General features: G+C 41.2%; 2 protein-coding genes across 2 annotated transcripts; both read right to left on the bottom strand.

Moving 5' to 3' along the window:
- Nucleotides 1-5414: 5414 nt before the first annotated feature.
- brk1 (BRICK1 subunit of SCAR/WAVE actin nucleating complex) lies at nucleotides 5415-6936 on the bottom strand. Its single transcript, XM_084316097.1, has 3 exons — nucleotides 6779-6936; nucleotides 6054-6136; nucleotides 5415-5941 (listed from the first exon to the last, which is right to left on the bottom strand). The coding sequence occupies exons 1-3, from the start codon at nucleotides 6894-6896 to the stop codon at nucleotides 5915-5917; spliced, it is 228 nt and encodes a 75-aa protein (XP_084172223.1). The 5' UTR covers nucleotides 6897-6936; the 3' UTR covers nucleotides 5415-5914.
- Nucleotides 6937-9829: 2893 nt separating this feature from the next.
- Nucleotides 9830-11831, bottom strand: gpx1a (glutathione peroxidase 1a). The gene is made up of 2 exons (XM_084317792.1): nucleotides 11517-11831; nucleotides 9830-10466 (listed from the first exon to the last, which is right to left on the bottom strand). Exons 1-2 carry the CDS (start codon nucleotides 11739-11741, stop codon nucleotides 10116-10118), a joined length of 576 nt encoding a protein of 191 aa, XP_084173918.1. The 5' UTR covers nucleotides 11742-11831; the 3' UTR covers nucleotides 9830-10115.
- Between the last annotated feature and the right edge of the window lie 1288 nt (nucleotides 11832-13119).

Raw genomic sequence — 13119 nt, 5'->3', positions numbered from 1 at the left:
TGAAAAAGGACTATTTGTAGGGCACGACAAAGGAAGCCCCGCTTTCCTAGTTCATTATCCCGGTAAAGGGAGAGTGCAGAAACACAGGCTAGTCAAATTTGTCACAAAGACAACATGTGAGAACGATACACAGACAGAGGAGCCAGAGCTGGACTCCAGAGTAAGGTGTGAAGAAACCGAGACACCTCAGCCTAGTGTACTTAGCACGGTTGTGCAGACAGACAGTCAGCAACCCCCAGAGGACGATGACGAGGAGCACCCGAGGGTGACGTCACGTGACGTGCCCCAAGCAGTGGGAGGTATCCCTCAAGGGAACACAACCCCCAAAGTATCTGACAGACTATGCCCGGAGAGAAAGTGACGAGGATGACAGTACACTTACCAGCATTGATTACTGCTACAGAGTAGGGCTGACCCCTATTAATCGATTAGTCGACTAATCCGTCGAAAGGAGCCACTGGCCAACCTCTTAGTCGAATATAATATTTTATATTTTTTTTAATTTATCATTCTTTCCAAAAGAAAAGAGGCCTAGAAGCGTGGCTAATGCTAATGGCACGCATACCAGAGGCTAACTGCCTATGAAAACAGGCACAGAGACACTGAAAGAGGATTTCACCCATCTAATGAACACACTAGACTAGACAAATATCAAGATGTATCCATCAGTGGACCAATTGCATGCTTTTGCAGAGGACAAGAAGCCTTCAGTCGACTCCTTAAGCACCCCCCACAGCCCAAATGGAATGATAAAAAATGTAAAAAAAATAAAAGATTTTTTTTAGTCGACCAATAGTCGACTAACGGCAAATTTTGGCCAATCCTAGTCGACCATCCAAATCCTTAGTCGGGGACAGCCCTACTACAGAGTAGTCAATGGAGTACCTCAGACCTCAGAGGCCATAGTGTCCCCTGAATCAAGTAAATGGGAGAGAGCAATGGATGAGGAGATGAGGTCCCTAGAGGACAACCACACCTTTACTCTAACCAAGTTACCAGAGGGCAGACAGACAGTGGGAGGGAAATGGGTGTACTCAATCAAGGAGGGTATTGAAGGCCACGACAAGTACAAAGCCAGGTTCGTAGCTAAATGTTTAAATACTGAAGGAGGGTACTCCATGGTTAAATACGGAAGGAGGGTGGCTACATGCTTAAATGCAGGAGGAGGATACTCCATGTTTAAATACAGAAGGAGTAGATTCCAGGGCCCTCATTCATTAACGTGGCGTAGAAAATGTTCTATTTCCACACGTAAGCACAGAATGTAGAATCAGTGCACGCACAGAAAAAACGGGATTCACCACACGTGCGTACGCAGGTTCTACGCACACCTGTCTTGATAAATATGACTTTGATCCTACGTTTGAGCTCGTGCACTGTTTTAAGTATTTGCATACCAGAACCGCCCCGATTAACCATATACGGTAATGGAATACCCCCATGAAATGTGGAAAAATGGACTAAGCCGAGGGAAGCGTGTTATGTGACAGGCTGACAGACGTGTACACGTAGATGTCGGATATGATATCTATTAACCATTGCTGCCTGGGCAGCGCAAACACTAATAAAGACCGTGCTGGAATATGACTGCCTTTTCCCGTTTTGTTTGATTAATACCCAGGGATTAAAGTTCTCCTCAATTTTATTCCAAATCGTGACGGATTTTCCGTAAATTTTCTACCTGCTGCATATGATTTCTAGAGTCATACAATCTATTTTGATGTCAGTATTGGGTAGCCTATATAAACAATAATACGAGAGCATATACAAGAACAATGAATCTCACTGCCAATGATGTAGCGATACGCCATGTGTAGCCTGCCTATATGTGATCAATACAAACTTGAACTTGAATTCCATCATGTCTGTGTGCGGGTCACTGCGGGAACTCACAAGGCTGTTGTCACAATGTAAATAAGAACGTGCACTGAAAAGTTACAGTATGTAGTTGGTTGATTATTTGTATGACAGTCAGTAAACCCTTGCAAAAAGTATCCGTTTTATTTAATGAATTGAAAACATTCAGCATCGCCTTCCTCCCGGCATGCAGCAACAACATGTATCAGGCAAATGCGCATCGCAACATTGACTTAGTTGACTTGACATAACTGCATTTGTGATGGAGCTTTGACAGCTACAGTAACAGTCTATTGCTCGATCCATCTCCAATATCACGATGGACCGTGCCGGTGGCAAAGACCCGAGGGTGGAGAGGATCTTGAATGAATTCCATCATCATATTTATATGTTGTGTGTCTGTCCACTATGTCTGTTACTTTGTTATCCCCCCCCCCCCCCCCTATCTATGTAAAGCGACCTTGGGTCTCTTGAAAGGCGCTATATAAAATGAAGCTATTATTATTATTGTTATTATTATCACATCTGAGCGGGAGCTCACAAATAGACTGTTAGTCTCAGTGAAGTTTCAACGGAGGTCATCTATTCTAACCAACAAATTGAAGTAGAAAGCATTTCGTGACCAATCTTATTTGGAAACATGAAACACAAAATAATTCGCTTTTTATTTGAAACAATATTTAATCGCGTTTGGAGGTTGGTGTTTTGCGTCTGCCCCCCGTGCCAAACAAGCAGGCCAACCTCTTGTTCGCGTGTGAGCCCGTTATAATTACACTACTGTCGCTATTTTATAATGAACTATAATGAATTACGGGTCATACAGAAGTAGAACACTAATGCACGGAAGCTTATTTTCGCCTTGAAACTAATGCAGAACTGAGGAGCGCTTATGCCGTAGTAACGATGTTCTACCACTGGGCGTCAGCTAAGTGTGCTCCGAGCTGTGCGTACACATAAGCACGGAGTCAAGTTCAAGTTGAAATTGATGAATCCCACTCTTTGCTTAGAAATGGTCGTACGCACAGGTTAAGCACAAATCTGTGCGTAAGTCGGGTTGATGAATGAGGGCCCAGGTTTAAATACCGGAGTGGATTTCATGTTTAAATACAGAAATTGATTCTATGTTTAAATACAGAAGTGGATGATTTACCAGATTCAAAATGCTTTAATTAAAATATTTTCTAGGCATGGACTTTGAACAGTCTGCAAATTGTGTAAAAATATCCCAGAAGAGATATGTGGAAAAGATCCTGAAACGTTTTGACATGCAAGAATGTAGAACAAGGGAAACACCATGTGATCAAAAACTAGACTACCAAGAGGATGCTCAGAAATTGACTGATGTAAAGATGTACAGAGAAGCTGTAGGTAGCCTCATTTATTTGACAACATGTACTCGCCCTGACCTATGTTTTGCGCCCTGACCTATGTTTTGTAGTGAGTAAATTGTCACAGCATTTTGCTGACCCCACAGAGCACTGGATTACAGCAAAACACGTTTTTCGTTATCTCAAAGGTACAGCAGATGAACAGCTTTGTTTCAGAAAGAGCAGCGAGGGCTTAGGGCTTAAAGCCTATAGTGATGCAGACTGGGCAGCAGACACCACAGACAGAAGAAGTACCACAGGGTATTGTGTGAGTTTGAACACAAACAGCTCACTGGTTTCGTGGAAAACAAAGAAGCAGCCCACAGTGGCACTATCAACTTGTGAAGCCGAATACATGGCTCTAGCTATGACAGTACAGGAATGTATTTATCTAGAACAACTGCTCGAAGGAATGGATACCTATGTATATAAGAAGACTGTTGTTTATGAGGACAACCAGGGAACCATTGTGATTGCTAGAAACCCTGTGTGCCGACAGAGATGTAAACATGTCGATATAAAATATAATTTCATCAGATCTGTCATCAGAGAAGAAAGAATGACACTGATTTATTGTCCAACAGACGACATGGTAGCAGACGCTATGACGAAACCTGCTTCCAAACTGAAATTGAGAAGATTTGCAGAGGTCATGTTTGGTGTGTAAATATTGACTGTTATGTAGTATTGACTGCCATATTCTTTTGATGCTCTGAACTGTATTATTTTCTTTGTAAAATTGTTTTTGAAGAAGTTGTACAGTGTACTAGACAACCATAAGTGGGAGTGTTAAAGTTAGAGGTTATATATGATTGCAAGTAACTGAGTAAGTAACTGTGTAACTGCCTAACTGTATATAACTGATTCCACAAGAGGGCGCTATAGGCGGAGCCGTTAATGCTGCCGCCAGGTAGAGGGTATTTAAGGAGATGTCAACTCCCCCTCTGTCTCTTCCACCTTCGCTCTCATAGGAGAAGGATGTATCATGTACTGCTGTGGAGCAATGTGAAATAAACCACGCCGTTTATGGCTAAAGATAGAAACCATGCCTCATGAACATATTATTGTCGCCCCATAGCAGACTGTCAACATTATTTATTTTCAATTTATGTTCGAAATAAATAAACACATTCATTCAAGATATTGTGTGAGCAAAAGTATAGTTAATTTACTCATACAGTATGTACATCCTCTGGCCTCACAGCTGTGCCAGCACAGTGCAATACTCAAATTCAGCCATTGGGTGGGTGGCGCTGCTGAGCGGCCCTCACAGCGCGGCCCTGAGAGCGCCGCTGGCTCTGCGGCTCTGCAGCTGCATGCTTCTCGATTTGATAACAAAAAACAAAACAAAACATGAACGGTATAATGCTTACTGAAACCTTTTGATAGGGAAGAGACCTCTGTCCAACTTAGGGTCATCAATAAATGGGCTTACTATTTTATGGCGCTGGTACATTGGACCTAGAATTTTATAGTTTTAAACCAGTAGGCCTATATTAATATAATGCATACATTGCTAGTACTTTTAATTAATAGCATCTATCCAGCCAATACATATTGCACAACATCATGCATCTACTGTCAGACTATAATTATCTATACCAGCTTTAATTAAATCTTTATGATTTAATATAAGTATAAAATATGTATATATTCTCACCCCGTGTATATTTCTCTCCCACCCACCCCCTCCTAATGTACAGTCTCATCCCCATCATATGTATATACTCTGTCAGGATCTATGGGTAACAGTACTGTATATTTGCATATCATATATGTCACAAATGTAACAGTACTATATACCTGTATGTCCTTGCCACAAATGTCATATATGTTGTGTGTCATAAATGTCACTATAAATTGAAAATGGGGGACCCTGATGTAAACAAGACAAACGTCTTTCTCTGGTCTGCATTCCCTTAACAATTGTGTGTATTGAGCCGTACTGTATTGTACCCATTCTGCAATCTGTTAAATACATTTTTCATTAATGATATAACAAATGACGTATCTCGTCCTGGAATCCAGACACGGGTCTGTGCACTCAATAAAATTAGCAAGGGGGCTCAAATATCACATTCCTCAAGAAAAAGATGAAGGATGGGAGAGTAGAGCAGGATTGTGAACCATCTAGCTCACTAGGCAGACAGAAACATTCTATTGTCACTAAATTAACACTCATTGTAGGAATAAAAGCCATTGTTTTTCCCTTTATTACAATATTTTAATCCAGAAACATTATCATCACCAAACAGTTTACTGTACAAGCAGGTCCTTAATAAAATATGAATACCCACGGTAACTTGTTCAACTTGGCACACACAGGAATGTTACCCATTCACAACAGCTTTGTCTCATCACCGTAGACCATACAGGTGATCAATTCATGTGCCGATTCCAGATCCACAATTGAGCTGCACAATATTCTTTTGATATTCAAACCAACAAGATATATGAAGCTTCATTCTTATTTTGTAACACAGGCGGTGTTAGATGGACTCTGCCACAGAGTCAAGACATACATTTCTGGTTAGAGGGGTGTCATGGGATCAAACAACAGAAACAAACTCAGCCATACATTATTAAACTTATTAAAATGGTCCCAAAAAAGAAGGGTGAAATGAAATCCATAACAGTTGATCCAAAATTCCATGGGAGGGGCAGGTGGCTTTGTGGTCACATGATGAATTCTAGGTCAATGTCTCCCCTTTCGTTACCTGTAGGGAAGAGACAAGCGACATCGATTAAAGAAGAACTATTAGACATCACTTTATATACGTCATGGGAAAGGATCAGTAAATGCCATTCATAATAATGTGATATACTTACTCTCGCCTCAATATACTCGATCCTCCTCTCTAATGCGGTCAGTTTCTCATTTAGGGTCGCTAAACGGGACCGACACGACATATCTGAGGACGAGGAAGTAAAGTAAACATCAGTGAAGGAAGTACTTCACATCAATTATCCTTAATCTAGATCCAATGATTATGATAATATATGATTACCTGCGACTAGATCCCACAAATCTACCCAAAATAAATCGAGAGACATCTTAGATCCGCTTCAATTTGATTGAAATGTTCCATTTTTGCATATTGCGGTCTATGCCATTATGCATTGTGTTGATAGGGCCTATATGATAGCTGGAGCCTATAGCCAGCTAGGCCTAGTTGTACAAACCACTCAAATACGATGCATAGTTATATATTTAACCAAACACTCGATTAAGCGTATTCCTAGGTTATTGGTCAACGAGTAGCTTAACGTTGACTAGTGAAATCCCCCGCAACACCACACATTACCCACCTGGAGTGTATAAAAACAAGCGAATGTAACGCTAACGTATGCCAATGATGGCTAACTGGGAGTGGCCGGGGACATCAACAACATCTAGCACGGAGCCATTTATTACCATTGATAATACATGGCTCTCTGTGTTAGCATGCTACGACATAGCTTAGCTACCTAGCCGACGTTACACTCACACGAATGTCAACATTTCTAGAAGCTGTGCCGAGTATAATTGATCTGCGCCATAACCAAATTCTTACCAAATGAATTCAGAAAGTCAGCGATTTTCTTAATGCTGCTCGTAATGACTTCTATGTACTCTCGATTCGCCCAATCTTGGTGGATTTCTCTCTGCACGGGATCTTCCTGGCCAGCCATGTTGGTTTCGTTCAGACGAGCTGTGTTCGCAGAGAGGCAGTAGGAGTTAGATCAGAGGGGCGGGGGGTCCGTTCAGACTGCTGTCAGATATTTCATACTCGGGTTCAGTGAAATGTGTCCGGTGCAGTGCAGCACAATTACTCTACTCTAGATTGAACATTAAAACGTTTTACGTGTGTACCACAAAATCAAAGCAGATAAATATCTAACGCTAACTTTAAATGTTCATTTTTTAAAGAACAAATTGGCGTCAAGCTGTCAAGTCTGAACGGGTACTATGACTATGCTTGCACCGCATGGTACCAAAGCACCTCAAAGGCGCTAAAAACAAGATTACAAACATCACAAAACAAACTGGTCAGACTTCTACTTGACCTTACCCCTAGAACCCACCTCACCCCTGCCCACTTTGATAACCGAGGATGGCTTAGAGTAGACAACAGTCAGAGTACAGCAACTTGCAATGGGCCTGGTCTACAAGATACACTATACGACTAAGCACTAAGGTACCCATGTACATGTCAAAATACTTCCCAAAGGTCAGTGAATACCACGACCACAACACCAGAGGAAGCTCAACAAATCATGTTAAACCCAGATTCGGCTCAAACAAGGGACTAAACACATTTCGCAATTATGCCACATCAATGTGGAACGCCCTACCCAAAGCTGTAAAGGAATGTGAATCCCTACCCACATTCAAAACCGCTCTTAAGAGCACCTACGGGAGGCTGTCCTGCAATTCGAAACTGGCCAAAGTATGTATATTTCTCTCCCACCCACCCCCTCCTAATGTACAGTCTCCTCCCCACCGTATGTATTCTCTCCCCACCGTATGTATATTTCTCTCCCACCCACCCACCCCTAATGTACAGTCCCCTCCCCATCATATATATATACTCTGTCAGGATCTATGGGTAACAGTACTGTATATTTGCATATCGTAACAGTACTAAATACCTGTATGTCATGTATGTCCCTATGCCATAAATGTGATGTATGTTGTGTATGTCATAAATGTCACTATGAATTGAAAATGGGGGACCCTGATGTAATATAATAATAATTTATAATATAATAATTGTTAGACTATTATTATTTGTCATGCAGTTTTAACACACACACGTGAGATGGGCGACCCACAGGAACACACACACACATGCACAGAGTCGCCGTAAACAAGACAAACGTCTTTCTCTGGTCTGCATCCCCTTAACAATTGTGTGTATTGAGCCGTACTGTATTGTACCCATTCTGCAATCTGTTCAATAAAGTTTTCATTCATTCATTCAACGTGTTCCCACACTTTCCTCACGAGGCCCAAAGATTCACGAGAGGTATAGCCTAGCAAAAGGTCCGATAGCCAAAAAGTTCTTCTTGCTGTCCAGTCCACGCAACCAAGCTAACGTAGTAAAAAAAATAGTCTTCAGTCACTATTTCTGTTTGAAATCCTGTTTTGTTTGTTTGTTTCATCAATACTTTTATTTTCTTTGAGCGCTTCAGTGGCATTCTGATTTCACACCAGGACAAACAAACAAAACCTCACATTTAGGACATCAGCATCAGGTATGCCTTGTGATAGTGTCAATATGTTGAATATATGAATGCTCTTCATTTTGTAAAATGTTCCCTGTATGCATAGGCATGAATAATCTCAAGAAACTCTCAAGAAAAGCTGAAGTTCCATTCCAAATCCCAACAGATTCACTGGAACCACTTGGTTAGTTTGATTAAAAAAACATCTTCCTTCTATAGTTAGTGTACAGTGACCAAAGCAAGACACAAGGACAAGTCACCTATATACAGGCAATTCTTTATCCACTCAAGTTTTGTGCTTACATGTGTGACATTTGGTCATCTACTTTTATTCAATGTGCAGGTATAAAGACCCTGGAGGATCTCTTGGCCAAACTGGAGTTTTGCCATCAAGACTCAGACATTTTGCCTCACATTCCATCAACTCTCCCATCAAGTGGTCAGCTTGGTAGAGGAAACATGATCTTCATGGTTGAAGATGATACTTCCAGATTTGGGGAGGATGCCGTCATAGAGATTGTCTTACAGATGGATCAGGAATATGATTTCTCCATGCATGTATTACAACCTATATTAACATGGATCAACTTCTTCAGCTGACAATTCTGAAAGCCTCAAAATAAATGCAATTCAAGGCAAGCTAAGAGTGTGCAGTAGCTCCTGTAAGCAATGATGTTTTTGTTTATGGCACAATTATCCATCATCCAGCTGCACTTGTGAAAATGTAATAGTATATATTTTATTTTCAGGAATAAATTATTGTCTCTAGGCCCGACCTACCTCCAGGACCTCCTCTCCCCTCAACCTGCATCCAGGTCACTCAGGTCTGGCAGCTAAAACCTCCTCGCCATCCCACGCACCAGGCTGTCTTTTTCCGCACTGGGGCCTTGCCTGTGGAATCTGCTGCCAGGATCCGCCAAGGCCTCAAACTCCCTTGCTGCCTTCAAGGCCAGCCTTAAAACTCATTTGTTACTATGCCTTCCACTAGGGCCTGTTTTTACTGCTCCTATGTTTTTATTTTAAATGTTTTTAGGTTTTCCTTTTGCTGTGAAGCACCTTGAGATCTTGTTGAGTTTAAAGTGTGCTATATAAATGAAATGTATTATTATTATTAGGGCTGCTATTCATGTCTATTCCTGCCCCATTAAACTAATGTTGTATAACACTGTAATACAACACTTTAAAGGTTAACACTGAATTAAACTGCTTTTGTACAGCCTCCACTAACACATGATTGGTCCAATTACTTGAGCAGCATGTTCTGCAAGGCCATGTTCAGTTAATTTATTACCAGTAAAACTGTCTTCCTCAACGTCATCAAAATGGCATGGTTAAGATAGTTATGCCTTGGTGTCAAACACATTTCCACAAAGTATTTACCCACAATATAAGTCATGTTACATTTTATAAAAATGGTTTATTTCCCCCTCTGCTCCGTCAAGGCTACAACTTGAGTAATACACAGCAGGATAGGTTCAGGCATTTACATTTTCATCAGAAACTCCCCTCACAAAAAGGTTTCAAGGAGTGTCTTCATTCAGTAAAGGCGTAGAACAACTGCAGTGTATTGCAAAAGAGAGCAAAGATTAACTAAATCACCTCTGAAGCAAATGGCCAACTTAAAACAGGAAAGGGCCTTATATTCTTATCTATTACAGGCACATGGGGCAGCGTTGAAGGCAGTTACTTGACCCTCTTGAGAAGCTCTTTAATATCTGCCTCAATGTCCATAGTGAGGAACCGTCGGCTGTAGCGCTTATATGGTTCTCCATCAGGGCCGACCAGAAACTTTTCAAAGTTCCAAGAGATGTCACTTCTACTGACAGGACTCCAAATTATGTATTTGGGATCGCCCATGAGAGCCATGGAGTCATCACTGGGGAACGGCAGCTTTCCCTTCAAGTAGACAAACAAGGGGTGGGCATCTTTTCCATTCACATCCATTTTTTCAAGGAGCTGGAACCAAGGTTCAAAGCCATTCCCTGGACGGATATATTTCAGCGACTTCAGGATCTCATCATTCTTGCAGTTCTCCTGTTCATAAAGAAAATGTTGAATTAATGTAAATGTATTCAAAACGTATAGTGGCTATCATCAGGCTACATCATTTCAGTGTCAGTTAAATAAGCATCTATTACAATATGTTTTGTATTGTGCTCACAGTCACATGTGAATGAATGAATGAATGAAAACTTTATTTAACAGATTGCAGAATGGGTACAATACAGTACGGCTCAATACATACAATTGTTAAGGGGATGCAGACCTGAGAAAGACGTTTGTCTTGTTTCCATCAGGGTCCCCCATTTTCAATTCATATAGACATATATGACATACATGACATACAGATAGTCAGTACTGCTACATCTATACATTTATGACATACCAGATTTGCAAATACAGTACTGTTTGTGATACAGAAGGAGTCAAGAAAAGGGAGTATATACATTTGACGTAGAAACTGTACATTGGAGGAGGTTGGGTGGGGGGGGGTTGGGTACATTGGGATATTGACAACCATACTGGGTAATTTACATTGGAGGTGGTTGGGGGGGGGGGGGGGGGGGGGGGGCCGGGGGGCACACTGTATAAACAAGTAACACTGTACATTGAGGGGGGGAGACGAGACACTGTACAAACAAACACAATTGTACATTGAACTATTGACAAAACCATACTAGGTAAATGACTGTACATTGGAGGGGGTTGGGTTAGGATATTTACAGGGGCCAGTGTTGAATTGCAGTCTCCCGTAGGTGTCCCTTGAGAGAGGTTTTGAAAGTGGGTAGTGATCCACTTTCCAGATATTATAATATCTGGGCCTGCTGTTCTCAGGGGGACATAGGTCTGTCTGAATGAATGAATAAAAACTTTATTTAACAGATTGCAGAATGGGTACAATACAGTACAGCTCAATACACACAATTGTTAAGGGGATGCAGACAGACCAGAGAAAGACGTTTGTCTTGTTTACATCAGGGTCCCCCATTTTCAATTCATAGAGATGTCTGTCTGCATTACCTGTAATAATCAGAAACATGCTAGCCAGTGTTGAATGTTGTCTTTACATTATAAAATGCCTACCTGATGTCCAAACTGATTGCAGGGCACTCCAAGAATAACAAGCCCCTGCGAAGAATAACGCGAATGGAGCTCGTTCATCTGAGTGTAGTCCCTTGTTGTTGTTCCTCAGAGAGACGCCACATTTTCAATGAGAACAACCTTTCCATGTAGCTCAGATAATTTGAACATGTTTCCAGACAGCAGCTTAGCTGACAGGTCGTAAAGCCTTTTCACGTTCCCAGCCATTGTATTTAGAGTGCAAGTTGAATTGAGCCACCTAACAACTTAAACGTGAGCCAGAAGTCAGTGTTATCTTCACTAAACCAGTCCCGTGTCAACAAGTCCAACCCATTATTATCTATGGGGCGGGACTTTCTACGTGAAGCAAAGACTTCCCCTTTCCCGAAATGACTGTAAAAGGAGTCACTACATAAAATCAAAGGAATCCAAAATAAACTCTTCTTACTCAATTTACCAGTAATCTGGAGAAACGTTGCACCTTTGCACTCACCACATTATGGTGAAATTAATAAAATACATGTCAGGAATTATTGTCTAGGGCTTATTACCCGATTTTAACAGATACTATAATTACTGTAATAACAGTTAACATTACAATTCTATATTTGTATTGCCATCTAGCGGCTTGGTATGGTGGTGCCAATAGCCTCCAGCTTGGAGTAGGGGGTATCTGCAGAGCCGCAGAGCCAGGCTGGACGGGTTGGAGGCGATCTGGACAAGTATTAGTGGTCTGGACAAGTATTTGCACTTGCACTTGCATTAAAGATATTTAATGCATTAATCCTGTTTTTAATTGATCTAGGAAATAATGTATAAATCTCTTCATTCATCAAGTTCACTGTTCCTTACTAAGCTGTGTTTGTCATCTGCTTACACCCAGTGAGCAAAAGCCGTCTTTTCAACCAAGCGTTTTTCATAGCTCTCGTATAACCGGGCCAAATCGTGTTTTTTTGGAGACGTATTTTAAACTATGTACTAAGTATATTATTTCAATGCATTCACATCTGAAAATATTATCAATATGGACAGAGGCATCCTGCAAACGCACCTACAAATATATGAGCACGATATTTTCGAAGATTTTATGTGACGTCTATCCATCGCTCGCATTCAGCCCAGGATAATCTTGTCTAAGCTAAGACGTATTTTAAACTATGCACTAAGTATATTATTTCAATGCATTCATATCTGAAAATATTATCAATATGCACAGAATCTCCGAATCTCAGTGACCCAGATGTCCTGAGGTGCGTGAATTTAGCGAGGTGAGTGTAAATGGGGAAGCCCGTGAGTCCAATAGTACCCAGCTGCAGCTCCGGAGACCAGCGCGTACAAGCCCCGCACATACAAGCCCGCACATAGCAACCCCTCGCTTCCATTGGCTGATTTTGGTCACGTGATTTTGGGTCACGTTGCACGTTGCACTGCGGGATTGATTGATTGATTGATTGAAAACTTTATTAACAGATTGCCGTATGATTTGGGTCACGTTGCACTGCGGGATTGATTGATTGATTGATTGATTGATTGATTGATTCATTGATTCATTGATTGATTGATTGATTGATTGAAAACTTTATTAACAGATTGATTGATTGATTGA

Source organism: Notolepis coatsorum (assembly GCF_963971535.1).
Source record: "Notolepis coatsorum genome assembly, chromosome: 6".
NCBI classification, from domain to species: domain Eukaryota; kingdom Metazoa; phylum Chordata; class Actinopteri; order Aulopiformes; family Paralepididae; genus Notolepis; species Notolepis coatsorum.
This window is presented reverse-complemented; position numbering and strand designations above follow the sequence as displayed.

Bases quoted from the DNA above. Each gene is read 5' to 3' on its own strand.
- brk1 (XM_084316097.1), bottom strand. From the start codon at position 6,896: ATGGCTGGCCAGGAAGATCCCGTGCAGAGAGAAATCCACCAAGATTGG. The intron at 6,137-6,778 runs GTAAGAATTTGG...CCTCGTCCTCAG, and splicing joins TGACTTTCTGAATTCATTTG to ATATGTCGTGTCGGTCCCGT. The intron at 5,942-6,053 runs GTAAGTATATCA...TCTTCCCTACAG, and splicing joins TCGAGTATATTGAGGCGAGA to GTAACGAAAGGGGAGACATT.